This window comes from Leptinotarsa decemlineata, unplaced genomic scaffold (genome assembly GCF_025532065.1).
Source record: "Leptinotarsa decemlineata unplaced genomic scaffold, Ldec_3_MD MMD2_tig00026340_RagTag_RagTag, whole genome shotgun sequence".
Taxonomy (NCBI): Eukaryota; Metazoa; Arthropoda; class Insecta; order Coleoptera; family Chrysomelidae; genus Leptinotarsa; species Leptinotarsa decemlineata.
The window spans coordinates 1,086,102-1,108,566 of record NW_027412694.1 but is presented as its reverse complement, the minus strand read 5'-3'; the positions used below and the strand labels follow the sequence as shown (position 1 = coordinate 1,108,566).

Genomic DNA, 22,465 nt, shown 5'->3' with positions numbered 1-22,465 from the left:
ATTGAGTGTTTTGATATAGAAACAGAAGTTAATATCGGACATAGCACTCATGAAAGTGGCAAACCATAGACACGTGTTTTTGGCTTTTGCCCATCCTTACACTTGGCTGCACCATACTGATGATGGGCCAAAAGCCCAAAACACGTGTCTATGGTTTGCCACTTTCATGAGTGCTATGTCCGATATTAACTTCTGTTTCTATATCAAGACACTCAATAACTTTCATATTTGTATAATTTCCTGGACCCGGATGTCACGCAGGTAGCTATAGCTGCCTCCGTGGTGATTTTGATAGTTTTCTTGTGAACACGAGATCTATCAACTGAAACCACAAATGTGCGGTTGGCTCCTGTTGGTGGCTCCGTGCATTTGTATTTCTATCTTTTGGTAACCAAGTGTTGCCCATCCTTACACTTGGCTGCACCATACTGATGATGGGCCTTCATTTTCAGTCATCCTGTTGTCTGCCTCTTTATACGGTCAGAGCGTCTTAACTCAGGTATTTCAGGTACTTTAGGTAAATTTGCCTGTATTTGTTCTGCATCAGGTACTCTTCTTTGTGTTAGATCTTCTCTAGGAATGTGTATGGTTTTGTTTAACAACAAGACCTCACATTCAATATATTAAACAAAACCATAAAACAAGTTTTCATTCATACAGAATAATGATTAGAGATGGAGAAGATAACTATTTGGTTGAATATCGCGCTCTTTTTATTCAATATTTGGTAGATGAATACGCGAAAATAGAAACTGAAAGACTAAACGCAGATGATTATATTCATTTAAAAAATGCTATTGGACGGCAAGATTCTGAAGCAAATCAGCTGGGCCGAATGGTAGTACAACCATCATCTTTACTTGTGGACCAAGATACATGCACGAAAAAACGCAAGCCGCCATGACCTATGTTAGACATTACGGTCGTCCCGACCTTTCTATTACTTTTACATGTAACCCACGATGGAGTGACATAATGAGCACTTACTTTCAGGACAAAAATCTCATGATCAATACGATATTATTTCGCGTGTCTTCAGAGAAAGAAGAGAGGAGTGAATGTTGAAGGATGCTCAGGGGTTGGAAAAAAATACGTTCTAGACAGGATTTATACTGTTCATCCAAACAATACAGAATGTTAACACCTTCGAATGCTTCTACATGAGACCAGAGGTCTAATTTCACTTCAAGTGTTGAAAACTGTAGATGATTAGTAACATCCCACCTTTCAATCCACGTGCAATTCTCCAGGTATACTCGAAGCTCTTGAAGAGGCAGCACTTTGTCAAACACCGCATATGATTCGAGAGCTTTTTGTTATCATTTTATTGTTCTGCCAGGTTTCCGACCCTCTTTGTCTTTGGGAAAAATACAAAGAATACCTTTCTGAAGACTTCAAAAAACAACTGGAAAGGTAAGGTGACGTGGATATAGAGCACTCATCGGACCTGATATTCAACAAATGCCTGTTAGTAATGAAGGATGCCGTATTATCATTAGTCGGCCATCCTCTCGAATATTATGGGTTACCTCAGCCAATAACATCAATACATTTTGAAAATAGAGAGTACGTGAAGGATACCAGTGGCCTTAGAAGACGCAGTAAGAAAAAATGTAGCATCCTTGAATGACGAGTAACAGGAAGTTTACAATAAAATTATCACAAGTGTAGATGCAAATGACGGTCGAATATTCTTCTTAGGCGCTCCAGGTGGAACTGGTGAAACCTTCCTTATTAATTTACTATTGGCGAAAGTAAGAAGTACTCACGGCATTGCCCTGGCTCTGGTGTCGTCCGGCATAGCTGCTACATTACTCGAAGGTGGTCGAACTCCTCATGCTACTTTTAAGTTACCTCTGAATTTAATCACTGCTGAGACTCCGATTTGCAATATCTCCAAACAAAGTAATTTTGCTGAAGTTTCAAAGAGACAGAAATAATCGTGTCGGACGAAATAATGATGGCTGATAAAGGTGGTATTGAAGCCTTAAACAGATCACTGAAGGATATAAGGGGTAATACAAAATTAATGGGTGGCGTAACAGTTTTGCTGGCTGGAGACTTTGGGCAGACTCTACCAGTGGTGCCAAAAGAAACCAGAGCTGACGAAGTAAAATCCTGCATTGAGAAATTTAATTTGTGGCCCGAGGTAAATATTCTTAAGCTCTCTGAAAATATGAGAGCGGGGATGAGTCTGCTGGTAGATTTGTAGATCTCCTTTTTGAAATCGGTAATGGTGATTTTCCACCGTTTGATGGAATGATAACCATCCCGGAAGAATTGTGCATAGTTGTTACTACGGTTCAAAAATTGCTGTCATGACATGACAAGCCTATGGAATGGTTATGTGAACGTGCCATACTCACTCCAAAGAAGCGTTACATCGCAATATAGTGGAAGCCACTATATTTACTGGGCGTGCGAAAGGGGAAACAGTATTTATACCACGAATCCCATTAATACTTGATGATATCCCGTTCGAATTTATACGATTACAGTTTCCCCTAAAAGTCTGCTTTGCCATGATAATGTACAAGTCTCGGGGGCAAACTCTCAAATTTGTGGGTATTGACTTGAGAGAACATTGCTTCTCTCATGGACAGTTTGATGTTGCATGCTCACGAGTAAGTTGACCCAATAGCTTGATAGTTTTAGGGCCTAATGACAGATTAGTTAAGAATATTGTGTACAAAGAAGTTTTGTAGGTTTTGTAGTTTCTTCATACACGCTCAACAAAAGTAAAGCCGCAAAAACTATACCCAATTAATAATAATACTTCTCAACACGAGCGAAGCCGCGGGCAAAAGCTAGTTCATTAATATAATTTCAAATTTATTGTCTTTTTTGTCTATTTGGACAAATCTTTTATATACATATACTTTTTAATCCGGTGACAAGTTCGATCTTTGGATATTATTGGTATAAAAAGCTGGTTTCCCTCTTTTTTGTGGTTAAATTTGGTTTAAATCACCGGGACTGACCTTTGGAAATCCGAACTCTGCTTCAAAATAATTTGTCTTTCTTGATGGATCGTCTTTTGCAGGTAATTAGTATTTTATTTCATTCAATTATTATTCATTATCATTATTATACTTGGATTCTAATTGTTTTTGCATTTATCTTCGAATAATTGTTATGAAATAGACTCAGGCTGAGAACAAAGCCTACCACGTCGACGACCTTAGTTCAATTCTCTAACCGGTAACTTTTTTTAATCTACTTCAGCTCACATGAAAGCAATCAAAATGACGCAACAAGCTTGGCTTCTTTGAATAAATATTTGATTGAAATATAATTTTAGGCGCTTTTGTTCCATCATTCCGTTTTATCAGTTAATATACGAAAAGTGTTTCTGAAAAGTCACAAAAAACTGCATTCAGTATATGAATAACATCGATATTTGGATAATATAAAAAAATCTGTGTTTGCTTCATAAGATTTCTGATTTTGAAAAGTATAAAAAAAGAATCAAAATCTTAGTTGTTTCTAAGGACTTCCGAAGATTGCCTGTTTCACGAAGATTGTATTTTTGTGACTAAGACTCCACTGCAGTTTTGAATGTTCTTTTTTTTTTTCTCTGTAAGGAAGTATATTTGATTTATATTTATACACATGAGTATTTCAGAGACAACACATTGGACACGAGCAAGGAATGAATATCTTTGAATACATTCTAAATCTCCCTGTATATGTAGCACAATATTATAAATTCAGCTGCGTCTGAGATGAATTTATGTCAAAATGTTCTAGTTTAATGTGTTGAAGTTTCCAGGATTAAGGTTAAACTTCGCTAAAAGTTTTAACGACAAACTAATCCGTTATCGAGCAAAAGAAAACATATAAATCATTCAAATGGTTATGGTACTTTTTGGATGAACGTAAACGACTTAGATTCATGCTGGCGGCAAGGTAATTGGTTCAGGTTATGTGAAAATCCCATCGGTTTCTCAATATTTTATGGGCGCTGTTTAGAATTTTCGAAATTCCCACTCTCATTGAAATAATAATGATATATTGATCGGCTCACTGTTTTTTCCTGGTATCGAAAACCATTCGGAAAAATCATAATGAATCTACAGTGACGATCTAATACCAGGCAGAGCGATTTCTTTCCATCAAAAGTATTATCAGTAACGATTATTTGTTCATTTGGTATTTTCAGAAAGTCAACATCCTAAGCATACTTCGCTGACACCAAATTCAAATTTCAGGTTTCTCATTATAGTTCTGATATACGTGATATATTCTGGAGTTGAAGACTCCATCCGTGCAGCATGATGAATAAAACAAAAGTCAGGTGCTTTGAAAAGACGTGCTCTGTTATTTTGTTGAACAATATTTCATTTGATCTCATTCAACAGTAGAAATGAAGTGATTCAAGTCGGTAATGAAAGTCTTGAATACCCTACCGTAAATTTATATCTTTAAATAAAAATAAGCCACCTACTAAATTATATCATACGTATTTCTATTCAATTTATATTTTGATTTTTACTTCAGCTTTATTCTATTCATGGTTGCTATGGATATATTTCTTCAATGGTTTGATGTTACATTTATTCAAACAAAAATATCTATTTTCTTCTAGAGATGAAGGAGGACACTTCAAGGTTCCCCTTATTTTGAATCTCATTCTAATAACAAATGTTACTTTAGATTTTGATAGATTTTGACAACTGTTACTATTCAGTTTTTTATGGAATCTTCCTTTATTAGAGCTCGTGCACACTGAAACACTCCGCAGGGCTGCTTAGCAGTGCCATCATTGACTAATCTCTCAGTGAAGTATTCCCATACAGCCACAGCTACAAGTGGTAGGTATTGGTGATGTATAAAAGAAGTATGTTCAAAATATTTTAAAAATCTGTTTTTCCGTCAATCAGTTGTCGAAATGGTAGCGTAATGGTGTTATTTTCACCAAACCACCGAAAGAGAAAATTGCAACCGAGAACATAAATTATTGCAGTTTTGAAGATATCATGAATGAAGTTGAAAACCGGTTAGTCATTTGCAATTTGAACCTTCCAGGACCTTCACCTCTTATTTCGTTTTTTCTTCTTAGGAATAAATCACATCATCTCATTTTCAATTTTACTAAGCACAAACGAATGCGTTTCATCCATTTTTTGACCTGCGCCGTCAATACGCCATCAATACAGCGCTACCACCGTACATTAGTAAACAGAAGTAAATTCACTCCCGTCGGTGTCTTTGATGTTTCGGGTCGAGATTTTATTTTTTGCTGGGATGTGGCGGGGCAGGAGGGTGTCGTCTAAGAGCTGTTGTGCACCTCTGACGAGGTTCGATCAAAAAAGATGTGACCATTAACTGACTTCATCATTGCTACGAGGAGCTCCCAATACATGTCTCATATGATTGTGAACTGTTTAAGAATTCATAAAAAATAAGGCAAGGTGGTGAAATAAATGTATATTTTATGTAGTAAGATTATACAATTTAGGTCAAAAACTTATGCTAATATATTTTAAAGGTTTTTCAGAATGATGAGTTTTTGATTTTTTTTAACATTTTCATTTTTTTTTAAATTTTGTATTGGAAAATTTCAAAATATAATAAATTCTTATCATTGTGAAAGGAGAAAATAAGGAGAAAAATTATCACAATCAGTGGCACATAAATTGTTGAAATGATCAAGAAATTCTGTCTCTAGATGAATGATACATTGTAAAAATGAATCTGGAGGTATATATAAACTTCCAAACCGTTTGGCTACTGTATTACTATATGCTTTGAAATGACCTACATTTGTTTCATTTAGAATCGTACTAGCCGCCGCGGCAAAATTTGTACATACTTCTCATGAATGTCTTCTTAAACATTTTCTCAAAAGATTATTAAAATTATAGCCCAAGCTGTTGCCTTCTGAAGTGGCTAGAGTTCTATAATCATTTATCTCTACTCTGAAATGTTTATAGGGATTTTTTGGAACTTCCACAAGAATCTTCTTTCTATTTATGTCTGCATCTTTAATACTACATATAATTTCACTAGTATTTCCTAGACAGTTAGTTCCTTCTGCCTGTGTGGAATACTGAAGAGTAAATGTGTTTTTGAAAGCTCTGGTTATTTGAATAGGAGTTGTGTTTTTTCCTTTTTTTGATATTACAGTTAATTTGCTAAAAAACTATCAAACAACTATAGAAATAAAAACAACAATAAGAATTAAATAGCGCTCCGCGGCGACTTTATTGATTCCTGTGGCGCATTTGCTTTTTCAATTGCAGGAAAACCCGGAAAATCCTGCAGCACCACATCATCTGAAGATCTTGATCTGCCAATGTCCTCTCTCATAAAACAAAATGTAGGGTCTCCCCAGAGGAGAGAATAGATTCGATACATCGCCAGAACAATTTGTGACACGACTATCGTCAAACTCAAACAAGTCCGTTTCGTCTTTGACCAAGGCGTAATAATGACCAAATTCAACGGCAGAACCACAGTGAAAAATGACTGCATGAATATTATAATAGTGGTCTGCTAGATTGAAATGTTCATCTATTTCGAACCTTCGAAAGAGTTTCTTGCTTCCGTCAGAGGTTGAGTCTCGTTTGAAGATCATCAGTGTTATAATCAGATTGACTGGTGCCTCAGGAAAATGATTTGTTTTGATGTTCTGAAAGAAGGTTTATTGGAATCTTTCACACCGTCAAATCTATTTGAAATTAAAATATCAAACACTTTATTCATTTTTTCAATCAATGTAGCCGTTCCTATTGCTGCTAATGGTATCTGAATGAAACTGGCATAGGTATTCATCGCTGTAGCTACCGAATGACTGAAAACTTGACTGACTAATTTAACCTCCATCCTTTGAAAGTTAGTTGGAAATAAATGAGAATCAGTAAGTTTGGGTGCTAGTCTATATTGCTTTTCCTTATCCAAGTTGTAAAGTTGTTCAAGATGTCAAGATTACTTTTGTTTGTTGTATATTCATCACATTTCAGCAGATGTAAAATATTTTTTTCTCATCAACAAAAAAATACGGCTTCTATACAGTCACTTCGAGATTTTCTCTGGTAAGTTTATAAAAATTAGAACCTATATCTGAAATGATACCCCTAACTCTCAATCCAATTTTTGATAATTGCCTAACAGCTTCAATCGCAATACTTTTTATATCCAGTATCGATGTGGATGAATTGGTAAAAAAGTATACGACAGGCTGTTTCCCGTTCGAATGTATGCCGTTTGTCATGACTACTAAGGCATTTGCAGAATTTCATTTTGTTTTGAATCGTTTTTCTGAATTTTTTTTATATTATTGGATTGGTTGTTGTAAATCAAAACTTCAATATAAAATACAGATTTCTTGGTTTTGGGTTGCCTAGTTTTCTAATTATGAAATTCTAATGTTTTATGTTATTGATGACAGAATCTAAGAAAAGACATATTTGCTATTTATAGTAGATTATCTAGAACATATAAATGGAAAATAGGCTCCAAAAAAGATTATTTGAATATACATTTGATACTTTGGTTTTGCAAATGTTTCAATGGAAGTAATTATTTTCCTACAGACACAAATCAAAACTTGATGTGGTTCAACAAGTATTTTCCTTCGTGGATTTCCACTGGAACTGAAGGCATATTCTATTCGTAAAGTTCGATTTCATCAAATTAAATTCATAATAAAAAGTCTGCATATTGATGACTTCAGTATACAGGGTGGCCCTAGACTTCCTCTTTTCCTCTCGGGAATGTATAGATGGGGTCAAAATATCACCAGTACTTCATATAACTTTTTTTCCTAAAAGTCTTCGTAACCAAGTTACGGGCCCTCGAAGTTACAAAATGAAAAATGTTTTTCTTTGATAACTTTTCAAGTGAATATTCAAAATCATTCAAATTTTGGTAATTGACTAAACAAATGAATTCCGTCGATGAGCTTTCATGCAGGAGTCAGTTGTTTTGCTACAAAGTCAGGAATGGACTACCCCCGATGGTCCACACCCCAAAACTTTGAAATGACAGATATTTTTCAATATTTTTCAACAAAATAAGGTTACTTGGACAATTTCATGAATAAAAGTACTCGTGTGGAAAGTCGATCGAAGCAACGAGTCTTGATAAAAATGTAGTTCTACTCGACGACATCAAACCCGCTCGTCCACCATTATTTGAAATGAATAATTATCAAAGCAGAAATAATAATGATAACGTTAATTCAACAACATTTATAACAGGAATAATACAAAGTATGCTAAAATGAAGTCGTAAACAAAAAGTACAGTACCTATATGGAAGTTTAAGTCACAATTGTGATAGCAGATATTTTTTCAAAAGAAATATCAAGTTCTGTAGATTCGTGGTGTTTTTAAACTAACAAGCTACTCTACTATGAAATATCGAATTCATTCCATATTTTGTATGTACATAATACGTGTGGAATAATCACGTTTCGTGTTGATCAGTTATCTGAATCTCATGAAACTCAACATTCGAATGTTTCAAATTCTTCTTCACAGCTGAACTGTTGAAGAGTTTCACTGATAATTATAATTTTATCGGAGAAATTCTTTAACACGAATCTAAATTCAGCTGAAAAAACGCACATCGGAAAAAATATTTACTATACTAATAAAAAGCAAACGAATGAACTACAAAAACGGCTGCACATGATCAGGTGAAAAATATCCAGGGAATAATTATGTTCCATTTCTTTCACAGATGTTGACAAAAAAACCTTTAAGAAAGATTTGATTAAAAATGAGAAACTGGAATGCGATTTTGTTTTGTTGAGTGGTGCGTTGTCATATGACTATCATTGTATTGTCAATATTCTATAGGATATTTTGATTTTTTTTGATATGGCCGAACAGTTTACATTCAATGAATGTGCAGATATGCATGTATTTTATGGACGAGCATTTTGCAATGCTGCAGAAGCTCGTCGTCTGTATTCCGAGCATTTTCCCAATCGAACGGTACCGTCAAGAGAAACATTCGAGCGTGTCGATCGCAGCTTGAGGGAGACAGGTATGTAATAATTGATAATTAATTTGAGCACGTTGTTTTATTTCGATATTATTGTAGGTACAGTTTTGCCAAAACGAGGTGGTGAGGGCGCTCCTAGGACTGTACGTACCGTTGTATTGGAGGAAAATATTTTGGAAGCCGTCGCTGATGATCCTTCAATGAGCATCAGAAATCTATCAGAACAGTTCCATACATCCAAGTCCACTATTCATAGAATAATTAGGGAACAACTGCTCCACCCATTTCACATCCAGAAGGTACATGCCATGACACCTCAAGATTTTCCAGCACGACTGGAATATGTCAATTGGTTTATGGATAGGCAAAGAGAGGATATGATTTTTATTAATCGAGTTTTATTCACTGATGAAGCAGGTTTCATTAGAGATGGAGTTATCAACTCTCATAATCTCCATATATGGGCCGAAGAAAATCCCCATGGGATATTGCAAACCAAACACCAACGGAAATTTAACGTGAATGTTTGGGCTGGTATCATAGGAAACCATCTTATAGGACCATTCGTTCTACAGGACCGATTGAATGGAGAACGTTATTTGGAGTTCATTCAGAACGATTTGAATGGACTTTTGGAACATGTTCCATTGCAAACCCGAAGAGATATGTGGTTTATGCATGATGGCGCTCCTCCTCATTTTAGTTTGATTGTGCGTGACCATCTGAACCATATTTTCCACAATAGATGGATTGGTAGAGGTGGGCCATATTCATGGCCATCGCGGTCTCCGGATTTAAGTCCATTGGATTTCTTTCTGTGGGGGCATCTAAAAAGCCTTGTTTACGCTACACCTATTCACACAAGAGTTGCATTGTTGAATAGAATAACATTACATTGTGAAGCCATACGAAACGACCCTGGAATGCTATTTCAAGTACAGGGAGGGTGTCTTCGCAGACTAAGAAAATGTATAGAGAGAGAAGGTTGTCATATCGAGCAGTTTCTGTAGCGGATTTTTCATTTCTGTTTGCTCTTGAGGCTCTTGAGTTCCGTTAGTTAAACGTGTTTGCATTATAAAAATTCGTTATGAACATTTTACCTATCATTTCCATTTTCCTTAAAAACTAATATTTTCGAATAATGGTAGACATCTCAGGATAAATGTTGTTGAATTAACGTTATCATTATTATTTCTGCTTTGATAATTATTCATTTCAAATAATGGTGGACGAGCGGGTTTGATGTCGTCGAGTGAAACTACATTTTTATCAAGACTCGTTGCTCCGATCGACTTTCCACACGAGTACTTTTATTCATAAAATTGTCCAAGTAACCTTAATTTGTTGAAAAATATTGAAAAATATCTGTCATTTCAAAGTTTTGGGGTGTGGACCATCGGGGGTAGTCCGTTCCTGACTTTGTAGCAAAACAACTGACTCCTGCATGAAAGCTCATCGAAGGAATTCATTTGTTTAGTCAATTACCAAAATTTGGATGATTTTGAATATTCACTTGAAAAGTTATCAAAGAAAAACATTTTTCATTTTGTAACTTCGAGGGCCCGTTACTTGGTAACGAAGGATTTTAGGAAAAAAAGTTATATGAAGTACTGGTGATATTTTGACCCCATCTATACATTCCCGAGAGGAAAAGAGGAAATCCAGGGACACCCTGTATATGGTCTATAACAATTTATTTTATGATTTTCGTTATATGTTCATTACTTCAATCCTACATAATGAATAATAGAAAAACATACCTTTTTTCGTCAATTGTAATAGAAAAAAATGAATGCGGACATCACCCTGCAAATTACAGCAACCCACAGCTTGACACTTGCTCATTCTGAAACTAGACACAAATTTTTCACAAATACAAACCCACCACTTACAATGATTCACTCTGTAATAATATTCCATGCCTCAATTTGACTCGCTTGGTAAACGCCTCAGATTCGGTCGCTGTAGTTCGGCCGGGCATAAAATTCGAGGTGTGGAAGCTGGGCCTTCCGTCAGAACCTAGTTTTTATACGCATGTGCAGTTCAGGTGGTTTCAACTTCAACCTCACTTTTCACTCAATGTTCCTTTGTTATTGTTTTCAACTTTTATTTCAATAACTATCGGAATATAATAAAATTTGTGAATAAGTGAAATATCTTTTACATAGGAGAAAGTTTCGCAAAGGAGGAACAGTTTGTTGTTCGTGGGGTAAATACAAGTTTGTTCTGAATTCCAGAGGATTTTACAAAGTAGGTGAATGTTGATAATTTTCATTTCACAGCATTATCTCAACACAGCTTTTTGAATATTTCATTTATTTATAATCATTTGGAAATGTCCCATGCAAATAAATTGTTTGTTCCTGTTTTTTAGGGCTGCTTGCTGGTGCGGTTATGTAACAAGGATTTATTAGAGAAACATTTTGCCAAAGAAGTCATTTCTGAATCTGGAACTCGTAAACATCTACTCCAAAATGCAGTTCCATCCATATTTCCTCACGGTGCCACTAAGCACTCCTTGGAAGTTATCGATGACGATAATTACGAAGGACCTCCTAGGAAAATTGTTATCTTGGAAGGTAAGTACTATTTTGCATGTTCTTAGTACATATTTTTTTGAGGGATACGGATACCTATGTTGTGTACCAAGTTTACATATTGATTGTAATATCTTCTGCATTTCTAAATGATAATTTGTTATTTTCAGACATTACTAGTAACATCGTCATGCACTCAGAAACCATAATTTCTCCTCCAGCTGCTACAGATATGTCAGGTATGTTCTTATGAAACATGGGGAAAGAAAACAACAATATCAATTATTATTCTATGTGGGGTTATATTCATTTTCTTCAACTCATGTATTTCTTTACAAACATGTAAAGTACCAGTTTAAAAAGAAATTAGGGTAAATCAAGAGTTTTATCAAGCATATATACCCTCACTATATCAATGAATTACATTACAGTTTTTTTCCAGTCCCAGGTCAGAGTTCTTCACCTTATTCAAGCTGTATAGTCTCTCCAACAACTGGTATTCAAACACCAGAATTTTTGAGCTGTGGAACTCCACGAAAGACGAAGTTGCGTGAGAAATTGAGAGCTATGACAAGGAAAAAATGGATGAAAACATCCAGTAATGAAAGATATCCGACTCTAGAGGACTTCCATGAGATGTATGACAAGTTTCTGAGTGAACCTTCATCAGGAATTGTCAAAACACAAGCCAAATTAAAGAAATTAAAACCATTAGCAAGAAGGTACTTCACCAAATACAAACAATTTGCATCAACACTTAAATTTTTTGGGGCCTCGAGCATATCATTTCACGAGTAAATTTTTCTGTCTTCTAATGAAACGTTGTTTGGAACAATTAACTCAAAACCTCTCATTTAATCCAGGTTTTCAAAATGAAGCAGTTTTCAAATCTCTGGAGATCAAATCACGAACCATATTGAATCAGGACAGGCATTGCAATATATATATTGATGAAATATCTCTGAAAAGTATTATTTACTACCATAGTGGTCATGATGAGATTGTTGAGCTACATGATATTGGAAATGGCAGAAAAGAAAGGTTACTTGCTCCAAATGCTTGTGTTATTATGGTGAAAAGACTATATAATAATTGGAAGCAGCAAATAGCATATTTTTTGTGGTTACCCAGTTTTCTGCTGTAGAACTGCATTGTGTGATTGTGTGTATATCAAAATTGTTCACAGCTGGTTTCTATGTGGATGCACTTGTAAGTGATACGGGATCAAATTTTATTCAGTTATTTAATATTCTTGGTGTCACCTAATAATTGTGAGTTTTTTGTTTTGATGAAGAGAAAACATCATGGTCCTTCATAGACATGTTTTTTCCGCAAGATAAAAAAGAAACCTATAGATGTGCACCTAAACTCACATCTTCACATATGTATCCTACAAATTTTGAAAAAATGATAGTCAAACTTGCTACCAAAGTTCTGAGTAACACAGTAGCTAGTGCAATGAATACTTATGTGAGTTTGGGGGCTTTTCCTGCAGATGCCATGGCAAAAATAGACGTAATTGAAAAATTTGATAAATTATTTGATTTATTGAATTCTTCTGACAATAATCACCCAAATGAATTCAAAAATGTTTTTTGATGGGTCTGATGGGATAAATATTGTGTTCTCAGAAAGAAATCTGCTCAGTTTGTAATTATTTTCCTTCCAAACCTGACAAAAAATTGTTTAGCCTTCTCGTTGGTGTTCGTCGAATGGCATTTATTAGTGATCTCTGGATTATTCTGTATTGTCAAATGCAAAAATCAATGCTTATTTATAATATAGCTATTGTTGAGGTCACTTGTACCAATGCTAACTAATAATCACGTCCTATTTTCAAATATTATTGTATATATTATATTGCACAAAACCACCTACTCATGATGTGAATGTCGTCAGTTTTTTGATGGAAGATTTTTTGTGATACTGATATACTTTACAAAACTTCATCAAAATTCATCCTCTCTGTGTATTTTCATGATATCTGGTGATTGTATTCAATTGATTTTTTTATTTTGATTGAATTTATTTTTAAACTTTATTTTTCATTATTGTTGTTATTTTTTACTTGCTGAAAATATAATATGTAATGTAGTGGAATAAACATTTATATATCCCATATGTTATCGAAATGTGTCTATTGAAATCAATTTTATGTTGTTATTGATAATTACGTACCTATATGCTCTGTTATTTGAATTCATTGAATGTAATGAATAAACAAGTCGGATTGTTTGATTTTTCAAACAAGTCTTCATATAAGAAGTCTCTTGTTTAAGAAGAATAGATGATCATAATTTAGGAAAACCTAAAGTTTATGTTTACCAATTATTGGGTGACAAGGTAGCCTGCTTGCTATTTGTATTGTTCGTTCATCTATGAAATTTATCTCAACCAATAAGAAGTGTAATTTTTGTAATGATCATAATGGTTGAAAATTATCCTAATTTTTATCAAATTTCACTATTGAACTCAATTGATGATATCTTTTATGTCTGTAATCAAATTTGTCAATATGCGAGTTTCTTCATTTCATTATAATGTACCACAAAAATACCATCACTTTTTCTGTGAATATCGAAAGCATGTTTTTAGTGTACATTAAGAGGAAATTGTTGAAATCAATTAAACCTTTTTCTCCGTGTATATCGAGGTGGTATACACATCATATTCAAGGTTACGAATTTTGAGCCATCGAAAATCAAAGGCGGCATCAAAGCTTTCGCATCTTTATTCAATCTGTGGTATCATCTTGAGTAGGTAGATTATTTTCAACGTTTTCGCTATGGATAAGAGGAGAATGATTTCATTCATTAATTCCTCATCATTAAATCAAATGATTTTGTGAAAAACTGGTATGAAAATGTCTATTACATTATGGTCAATGGATCTTTATACATGCGTCATAAATTTGTGCATACGACAACTCGTTAGGTATTGATGTCCCATGTGTGATGAATCGTTGCCCCAAGTGTATGAAGGTTACTAAAATGAATCATTCCAAAAATATGATATTATTAATCACATTAATTCCCGACATACTACATGAAACATTGAATTTATATTACCCTCTCTCCGTTAGCGTTCATGTGCGCTCCTGGACCTCCTGTGACGTTGACAAGCGTCGTAACGAGCCCCGCTACCCTGACGGCTTCCACATTTGCCTTAGTTAGGTCCCTGTGTAGTTTTCGTAAATGAAACAGGGTCAGAAAGACGCATACCAAGTTAACTGCTATCCAGAGGGCATTGAGGATGTAGTGCCTTAACGGTCCATGAATGAGAGGACAAGAAGGTGCTTTGTGGCCTCCTTCGCCTTGTGCTGCTAATGCACCTGAAAAAAGAATGAAAACATTTTGACATGCATTTTGAACAAAAAATTCTGAGAACATTTTTTCCAAAGTTGGTTATTTCATAGAACGTCAAAGCTACATTTCAATGTTGTTATCAGCTGTTCACAAATAATTAACAATCTGAAAATCGTTGAACCTGGGATAATCTACTTTGAAATTGAATGAAAAATATTTTGTTCTGTGAGAATCCCATTGATAAATAAGGGTTCTGCAGATATTTGAAATACAGAGTGTCATTTAAAAAACGTATCGCTCTAAATATTTCAGCCTTATACAAAATGAAAAACGTCAACCTTTTTTTTTCAAGGGAGTTATTTGGTAGGCTGATTTTGACCTTTCAGTGCCATCAATATGAATCAAGTCGTATATGTATTATATGGAACCTTTATGAATATGCACAAGCACTGCATAAAAGTGCTGGGTTCGGGGCCTGTGGGAAATTAGCTATTAACGTTGGATTCAAATTACTGTAGGTTATATTCATTCGGAAAAAACCATCTGAAGTAGGTCTAATTTGAGCTTTATGAATAATTGAAAGTTGCTAGATGTGTACACCTTTCTGGTTCGTAATAAAGTACCATGTTTCGAAAAATTTGACTTTGCTAAACTAGTAACGTGATTGTGCCAAGATTCTTTGGTATCCAGTTCGACAGCCAACAAATTTATCAACGCAACTAACGGAATTTTGTGCCCTGATATTATGATGTCCGGTATTCTTTCTGTCAACCCAAAATGAAATTTTCTTCAGATTATCATCGAGATATGAAACTCCAATAGTGCGCTGTCTACAGATTTCTTCAATAAATATTTAATGTATAATAGATATAAAAAGGGTTGGAGGCAATATGAAACCCTGTGAAACACCAACGTTGATAGTGAAGGTATCAGAAAGGGAATCAGCAGTTTCAGTTTAAAAGAAACTTCATTTGAAAATGTTGAAAAGCCTCGAACAAAGACGATTTGATGAGCCATAACATCGAAACTTAATGAGTAAACCAGACACGGTCAAAGGTCTTGAAAATACCGATTGCAACAGCAGAAAAATCTTCGTCTTCCTCGATTAAACCATGTCAAATGTGGGTCATGTCTAAAAAGGTCGCCTGTAGATCTTCGCTTCTGGAAATCATACTGATGATTGGTTAAGATATAAAAATATACCAAATATTTGAGATTGTAATTATTGATTTTCTATATAAGTCTTAATTTTTTTGACAAATTTTTGTCCTTTTTGGGAACATATTGGTCTCGAACAGTTTTCTGATTCTGACCTAACGAAATATTAGGTCAAAAACAACTTTACGCCGCTTGTAAAAAATAAAAATGTTCCTCTGATATAATTGAATTTCCATGGTATTGACTGGTTGAAAACAAAACATGGGACAGAGGCACTTATATAGTGTGACCCACTTGAAAGCGGGACACCTTCCTGAAATTTGAATCTTTTCTCCGATTTCGAAAAACTTTATTTTGAATTATAGAAACCAAAAAACTGTACTTTGGTACTGAATATCATTTTCTTTCCTGCTGAGAATTTTTATGGATTGAAATATAAGAAATCATGACAAAATGGTTTAGACTTTCACGGCTGAGGTTTTCAGTGTCATTTCTTTTCAAGTTTGAAAGCCGTGGACTTTTGGAATTTCTTCCTGACGTTTCGCTGGCGCGAATGGCTAGCTTCTTCAGAGGTTTAAACATCATGGCTTGCTGTCCGATGACTCATCTGACAGTCATCGGATAGCAAGCCATGATGGTTAAACCTCTGAAGAAGCTAGCCACTCGCGCCAGCGAAACGTCAGAAAGAAATTCCAAAAATCCACGGCTTTCAAACTCAAAAAGGAATGAAACTGACAAGAAATCGTGTTAGAGATTTTTTAAGGAAAAATTTTGAAGCACCATTGGACCGAGTACCCTCTATTATGGTATACCAAATTTTAACAAAAAATATTCGATAATAGTTCTGTGGTCAAATCAACATTCACATTATATCATGATAGAATGTTAACTGCACAGCTTTTGAAGGGTTTTTAAATCTTCGTGAGTTTTTCGTGAAAAACTGTGCAGATATGCAAAATCGCGCTCTTTTTATTTGGTACTGGAAGCAAAAAACTATTTATTGTTGCTACTGGTAAAAACTGTATTGAAACGGTGACGTCAGATTATGCCCGATTAGTAAGAAAAATATTAGGTGAGAATTAGTGATTTATCATGGAAGAACTAAGTGTGCGAGATGAAGTTGACGCCTTGAAGAAGCGCCTTGTCGAAGATAATGCTCTTTCGGCAAGAGAAGCTGCCAGAGAATTTCATAACACTCATTCTGATAAACTTTCAGTGAGTAGCAGTACGGTGAAGCATATAAATTCTGTTTTTAACGAAACATGCTGTGTATCGAGGTATATACACAAAAACAGAAACAAAATACGTTGTGAAAATAGAAATGGGGTGCTAATATTTTCGTAATAATCCGCATTCAAGCTTGCGAACGGCTAGTTTGAACTTTAATATCCCTTGTAAAAAATAAAATTGAACAATTCTACCCATGAATGTTACACACTCTGGAACCGGGAGATAAAGAAAGGAGGTTAGAATTCTGTTTGTGGACTCGAAGAAAATATTTGAATGACTGTATAAACTTCTTTAAAACAATTTTGTTCAGTGATGAAGCTATGTTCACAACAAATGGAGAAGTATTGTCCCAAAATCCAAAGTACTGGTCTGCGAATAATTTTAATTGGGTTATGAACGCAAAAAAGTAATATTTCCAAAATATAAATGGAACTATATTTTCAGACTTTTTGAGAAATGAGTTTCGGGACGCAATACGTAACTTACCAGTGCAGGATCGCCTGAATTTGAAGTTTCAATAAGATGAGTGTTCTGTACATGATACAGTTAATTCAAGAGAATGGCTAAATAATAATTATGGAAATCGATGGATATGTCGAAATAGTCCTTGCATTGAGTGGTCGTCAAGATCACCGGATCTGACCCCGCTAGATTTTTTTGGGGTACTGTGGAGCAGAAAGTCCAGACCACAGTCAGTAGAAAAACTACGCATCAGAATATCTGTAGTTTGTGTAGAAATTACAACAGAACAACTATGAATTTCAGAAAAAAGTGTGACAAGTGCATTGCAATGAATAGCAGATTGATTGAAACAACAAAAATTTGATGAACGTTCATTCCTGTTTTGGTCTACAATAATTTGTCGAATATTGTTTTTCAATTGTTCAATTTGTCAAATGAATAATCGATCAGAATTAATATGTTCTTTCGTTTATTTAATTTGTCACATACTTATCAATGATTACTCAATGATTATTTTACTTTTCAATCCACCAGGTACTTGAAATGATTTATAATAAAAATTTCTTTGATTCGACTACATAATTATTTTTATTGAATATTTTTTATGAAATTTGGTATACCACCATTCAAGCGTGTGCCAAGTCCCATGGTGATTCTGATTTTTTCCAGAAAAACTATGGAAGTATTTTCAGCAGGCCTTGGTTTTTGTAAAAAAATGATATTTGGCCCCAAAGTACAGTGTTTTGAGCTCTACATTTCAAAATAAAGTTCTTCGAAATCGAAGAAAAGATGCAAATTTTAGAGAGGTGTATCGCTTTCAAGTATATTGTGTGACCCATATTTTACTTTACAGCTAGCTACTGGTTTTGTCAATACACACACATCTACTGGACAAAAGTTTATGCTAACGGAAAAGGTGGAAAATCTGATGAGTATGCTAGACAAGAATCATCAACTTCGTATATAGACACTGAACCACCCGTAAGAATACGAGGAACATATCAGAAAATGAGTTTATAAGAACCGCGAAAAATCATGTAGAAATATACCTGCGAACACGCCCGGGAAAACCTTAATAAAAACATAAAACAATAGAAGAACTGCTCCAAAAGAGATGAAATATGGATATTTTAACTGTCAATGAAGGTACAGAGACAGGTCGTTATAGTTTATGCATATATAATACATTGGATGGGAGGAGGCAAACAATCATCTCCAGAAGAATATGACAAATAAAATCAAGACAGAATCTATACAAATCAACTTTGGCGGCTTCCAAGCAGCAGCATGAAAAATCGATTGACCTTAACTCAAAACTTCGCTCATCGATTTTTTCAACAAATGCAAATAAATTTTCATTCAAGTGAGTGATTTGCCCAGAATATAATGATTGAGTGACTAAGACAGAAAAAAGTTCATCTATATTGAGAGAAAATCTGTAATTATTATCACGAACAGTAGGAGAAATATAATCACACCTACCCGATAAGAACGTCGGTCCCAAGTTGATGGTTATCGACGCGAACCAGATCATGAAAGTGCCAAATAACACACATTGGGGTGAGTCCATCAGTAGAGGGACGTCGGACATGGCGCTGACGTCAGAATCGTCATCGTCTGGAAAAACTGGAGAGTCGTTTAAAACGGTGGTGAGCATGTTAACGGTTGCGACGGTGACGAGTAGCAGAAAAGCGGTTTCGACGAGCGAACACTTCTGTACTGGTTGGCAGTGGAATATGGATATGCCTAGTGGGAGGAGAAGGGCGGCTCGGGCGCAATCGACAGCTCCTTGGTGGAAGAGAAGTCCTTGGGACCACCTAGAATGAAAGCAGGGTTGGTTGATATAGGGGAAAATACAGAATTTTGAGATTGAATTATTCGAGAAGAGTCCAAATTTTCACTTTTTGATGTCTTGAATGTAATAAAATTGTAATGATATATTTTGGAATAATTCAATAAATACATTTTCTTACTGTTATTAGGTATTTAACCTTCCACGATATGAAAAATCAACAAATGCCAGAACGGTAGGGTTTGCTAAAGTGTAATGAAGGGTAAATTGAAAAGTTCTCCTCTAATAGTTACCGCCTATTATAAAGTACTGAATAGTCCACTCAGTCAGTAACGTATTCACAAATCATTCCATCAGTTCGATTTTTCATTCATTAGTTGGACATTTGTCAAAAGAAATATATCTGTTATCGTCTGAGGTGTTTTCACAAGTGATTTTTTTACATTTTGAGAACATGAAGGGATTATTTTCTGAAGTATCAATTATCTTCGAAAGTTCAGTAACTATATAAATTCCAATTTTTCCATAGATTATTGTATTTATAGGAAAAATTTGTGAGATATATATTCATTGCACTCTCCAATATTTCCTAATATGCAGTTAATTTTCGGGGTGAATTTTTCAATGTGTCCTTTATTACACAAATTCACTGTCAATTCAGTTGTTTCAAATTTTGGAAGGTTACATATACAAGAAGAGATGAACTTCAACTTTTTTTTGTCTCCGGAAAAATTATTTATGATTGGTCTTTTATTTTATAATGAAATTATTTTTCACGTCACTTTGGGTACCTATTTCATACCTACTTCATATCAAAATGAAGTAGTTGTATATATACATTTACGTTCAGAAGACCTTAATCTGTCTTTGTCTTCAGAATTGAAAAACCAGTTCTCTCCCCTATATTCTTTCTTTAATATCTTGATCATGATAATGATCATTTAAGACTAAGAAACATTGAAATACATTTTTTCTGGAAGAAAAATATATTTAATTTACGCATTCAATTATCGGGTTGAACTCGAAATTTACCTTTTTTATACCCAGGAAATGTTATATTGTTTTTGACATCATTCTAGGTGAAACATTTCCGAAATAAGAAATAGTAATTTCTTACACAAAAAATGGATTGGTACTTAAACGATCTTGTACTGATTTGGATCACAAATTCTCTCAAGATTTCCATATATTACTATAACTTTATCATGTAGAATAATCATATTATTATTCCAAAGTCGTTTCAGATCGACAGTTAGTTAAGGTTATATATCTATATTGAATTTGTATATACCTTTAAAATTTTCCCATTGCGGTCGAGAGAGCTGATGTTTGTGATGTTTTCTTGAAATTGGGATATTCCCAAGAAGGAGATTGTATATGAAATAATAAAGTTGAGGGAACGGAATGATGTCAAACCTAATGAAATTTCTGCTTAAATGAGTTTTTCCTGAAATAAAAATCAGGGGCCAAAAAATATTCAAAATACTCAGCAACAGTTATGCAAACTATATTCAGGCAATTAGTTAGTTCGAATTAACCATCACTGAAATGTTATTCATGACTATTCTACAGTATTTTACAAACACAAAAACGCGATATTGATGAGTCCCGGCAAAGGATTCTTATTCTTTCTCATTTGGATTTCTATCTGAATTGTGGTACTGAAATTGTTCAGCTTTTTTTGTCTCCTCAGCTTATCAGAGTCTCAACTATGACTTTAATTTCAGTTCTATACGAATATAAGGGCCCCTAAAAAAATAATTCAATTTTATTAGTTTTTTTTCATAACGAAGAATTTTCTAACCCAATTCGTGATAACCTAATCAACAACAGCGCTAGACCGTAATATGTAATTTCATGAAATTTCGAGCTCTATTCACTAACGTTCGCCTTATAGCTGATATGGTCGACAAGAGGTTTCCAATTACCGTTCACAAAGGAAAAACCCATCTCGGTCTCTTTCCTATGAAGCAAAGTCAATAAAACGACTCATCGGAGAGAAATATTGGGCAAGAGTTCGTTAACGAATAACTGAGAACAAATACTGGCACGGATAACGAGATTTGCCAGCTAATATTTTGTCTACTTTTAAATTGATTGCGAAGGCTCCCGGCCATTGGTAAAAACTTTGGAGATTTTAGAAAGGCGGGATTTTTTTTACTGTAAAATGTTTCATAATATTCTGGTGGGTTTATAGTATTGATCCGTTTCAGTTTCTCTCAAATGATAATAATAACAATCACATGGCACGTTATGGAATGCCAGTAGCAACAATAACATTTAGGTAATGAGGTTTTGAATTGGAATCGTGCTAATCAATTTTGAAAAATATCTTCAACACAATAGTATATTGGATTATTGTGTTAATTTTTAAAATATATTCTGAAAAGTTATTGAGTTCATTTTTGCTCGAATAAGATTGAAGTAACAAAAAAATATTTCATATTCCACTCTTTTTTTGAAAATGCAGTATTATATCTTATGTGATGGGCAAAACTCATAATTCGAAATTACTGACTAAATGGGCTTCTTCAATGGAAGTTCATGTTATGTATATTTGTTGAACTAGATTTCTTCATTTTTACAATAACTATCAAAGGTTGAATATTGATTTTTCTGAAAGAAAATCTTTCGAATAATATTGCGAGTTATAAGAGTGCGAAAATATATGCTTGCGGAAAAAATTACCAACCTCATGCTCTTTAATCTACTTGACTACTATATTCTGCATATGGTGTCCAATATTGTTAAATTGTGGACATTGGAGTTTCAACTCATTTTTGGAATGCACAAATTGACTAAATTTTAATAAAAACTTTTAGCAATACATTTATTGCGCTCACGTGCGACCCCCTTGAAAATCACTCATTTCTCCAGACTAACCGTATTCAGTATTTTTTTTTAATATCGATCAATCTTAGGATTCTCAACAAAACAAACAACCCTTCAAATAACAGCACAATCTATTTTCCGCTGTCCTTCTGTTCCGAATGATAGGTCTCCATTTCTATGTTCCTGTTTCGATT

General features: G+C 34.4%; 3 protein-coding genes across 6 annotated transcripts in view; 2 read left to right on the top strand and 1 right to left on the bottom strand.

Moving 5' to 3' along the window:
- Positions 1-22,465, top strand: part of LOC111503553 (uncharacterized) — a 290,692-nt gene that overhangs the window by 16,195 nt on the left and 252,032 nt on the right. The window lies entirely within an intron of this gene.
- Positions 1-22,465, bottom strand: part of LOC111511503 (uncharacterized) — a 246,865-nt gene that overhangs the window by 73,368 nt on the left and 151,032 nt on the right. For 3 of the 4 annotated variants that reach the window (XM_074183496.1, XM_074183494.1, XM_074183495.1), the window contains exons 2-3: positions 19,130-19,464; positions 14,561-14,823 (exon numbers count right to left, since the gene is read on the bottom strand). In XM_074183496.1, the coding sequence (XP_074039597.1) occupies positions 14,561-14,823; positions 19,130-19,464 (598 nt within the window). Of the gene's footprint in view, positions 1-14,560; positions 14,824-19,129; positions 19,495-22,465 lie in introns of those variants that run through there. The other variant, XM_074183497.1, reaches the window with a different exon arrangement.
- On the top strand, positions 1,961-13,714 carry LOC141485835 (uncharacterized). Its single transcript, XM_074183386.1, has 4 exons — positions 1,961-2,149; positions 11,330-11,534; positions 11,663-11,731; positions 11,935-13,714. The coding sequence occupies exons 1-4, from the start codon at positions 1,961-1,963 to the stop codon at positions 12,288-12,290; spliced, it is 819 nt and encodes a 272-aa protein (XP_074039487.1). The 3' UTR covers positions 12,291-13,714.